A 2,023-nucleotide genomic window follows, 5' to 3' on the forward strand; every position below is an offset into this window, starting at 1 on the left:
TTGTACAGAATCTGAGTAATAAATGAAAGTAAATGAAACACATTTGTATTACTTAGTGCATTAAATGAGTTAGGCAACATGAAAAAAAAATCAACCATGACAAAAAAGAAGTCCGGTATTGGACTATATTATAAATGTGATCAGCAATCGATGACAGACACTAAAAGGGTTTTTGTATGCAACTAATTGCATCGCTACATATACATTATTTAAGAATAGATGCAAACATTAGTACGTCATCGTTTGTTGAACATATGCATTATACATGTACTTTAAATCACGGAAGATGAAAAGAATAAAAAAAATTATCTACACACAATGGATAATTTTTTGTTCAGCTACATATACATTATTTAAGAATGGATGCACACATTAGTACGTCATCGTTTGTTGAATATATGCATTATACATGTACTTTAAATTACGGAAGATGAAAAGAATCAAGAAATCATCTACACACAATGGAAAATATTTTGTTCAGTAATAATGTTTTCCAAATACTTCGAATCAGGCCATTAGTTTGACGTAAATATGTAATAGTAAATTTAAAACATATAAAAAGATATGCATTCGTGTACAATGTCTGTCACACAGTTCAATAAAAGATCCTCAAAATAAAAAAAAATAACATTTTCAAAATGTTTTTTGTTATTATTATCTTTTTTAAAATATTAATTAAATTTTATTAAAATTCTGGCTTTGAAGATTGACCTTTCGAATAATGTTTGATTTTTTAGGTCTGACATCAATGTTATAACTTTTGAAAAGGATATAAAACAGGAACTCGCTATTGCGTTACTTATCAATTTATCATCAATCTCTGAAAAAGGTAACCCCCCACCCTCACCCCAGTCCATGTAAAATCGTATCGGAATTTTCTTCTTGTCATTAGTTTTGCAATAGTTTAGCATTATCTATGTGTCTGGAAGAAAAAAATGTATTTAAAATTCAAAATATTTTTTTTTTCCTTCAAGTTCCTTCCAGCATCATCACAACAGAATCTGAAACAACCACTGAATCTACCACAACCGCTGAATCGCCCACAACCACTGAATCTCCCACAACCACTCAATCAACTTCGACAACCACCCAATCCACTTCAGCAACCTCAACCCAATCCACTTCCTCCACCACGATATCAATCACTCCTTCATCCACACCTCAGAACTGCACATGCCCAGAAGGATGTGTTGTGAGATACTCTTCAACCATCAATTCAACAGAGGAACTAAATGCCAAAATTGCAGAAATCAAGAAAGAAATAGAGGTTGAGAAATCTACCTTATCTTCTTCCGTCCGCAAGAAAACATCAGCAGACGACCCCAGACCCTCCGCGAAAACTTTTGGTTTTGTGGGAGTAATTATCATAACCGTTGTTATTGGAGGGATTGTTGCTTTGGATTTTCCAATTCTTGTACTTGAAGTGAAGAACTTTGGTGCAAATTTACTAAAACTTTTTAGGAAATGAATTTTCCTTTTTCTCTTCACTTGTATATATCTATCATTGATGTATTTGGCATCAGCAGAGGTTATCCCCACCAACACAGAACAGTTTTCAAATTGTTATCATACACTTCTGGGGAGATTCCACGGGGATTTGAAATGTGAGAGGAAATGTTATTTGAGTGTGTATTGCTTCTTTGTAAATCCACCATTGGTATATTTACAAGTCATATAGATCTGAAATTTTACTGAATACACAACTAACATACTGTGAAATCACTCACTTTCGTAGATGTTTTATTTTTGCTGTTTTCGAGGTAATATGTGGTTTTACAGCAATCAAGTATACATGTATCATTTACAAGTCACAGTGCATATAACTGTTTTATTACACACTAAGTATATACACTGTATATCGTGTATTTTTATAATTATAAAATGAAATGATACGGGTTGTTGTCCAACAAAAAACATTGTTTATAATATCACCATGTTACTTTATCAATATTCCATACATTAATCATTAAAGATTACTTAGATAAATTCACATTGTTTGAAACAATATGTGTTTTTCGTATTA

General features: G+C 31.8%; 1 protein-coding gene across 1 annotated transcript; it reads left to right on the forward strand.

Moving 5' to 3' along the window:
* Positions 1-1,030: 1,030 nt before the first annotated feature.
* LOC134235287 (uncharacterized) lies at positions 1,031-1,686 on the forward strand (the record flags this gene model as incomplete). The annotated part of the gene is made up of 1 exon (XM_062717409.1): positions 1,031-1,686. A coding segment is annotated over one exon (438 nt), but the record flags the coding sequence as incomplete, so codon positions are not given.
* Positions 1,687-2,023: the final 337 nt, after the last annotated feature.

Source organism: Saccostrea cucullata, unplaced genomic scaffold (genome assembly GCF_032062105.1).
Source record: "Saccostrea cucullata isolate Sc308-1 unplaced genomic scaffold, CSIRO_AGI_Scuc_v1 ctg634, whole genome shotgun sequence".
NCBI lineage: Eukaryota > Metazoa > Mollusca > Bivalvia > Ostreida > Ostreidae > Saccostrea > Saccostrea cuccullata.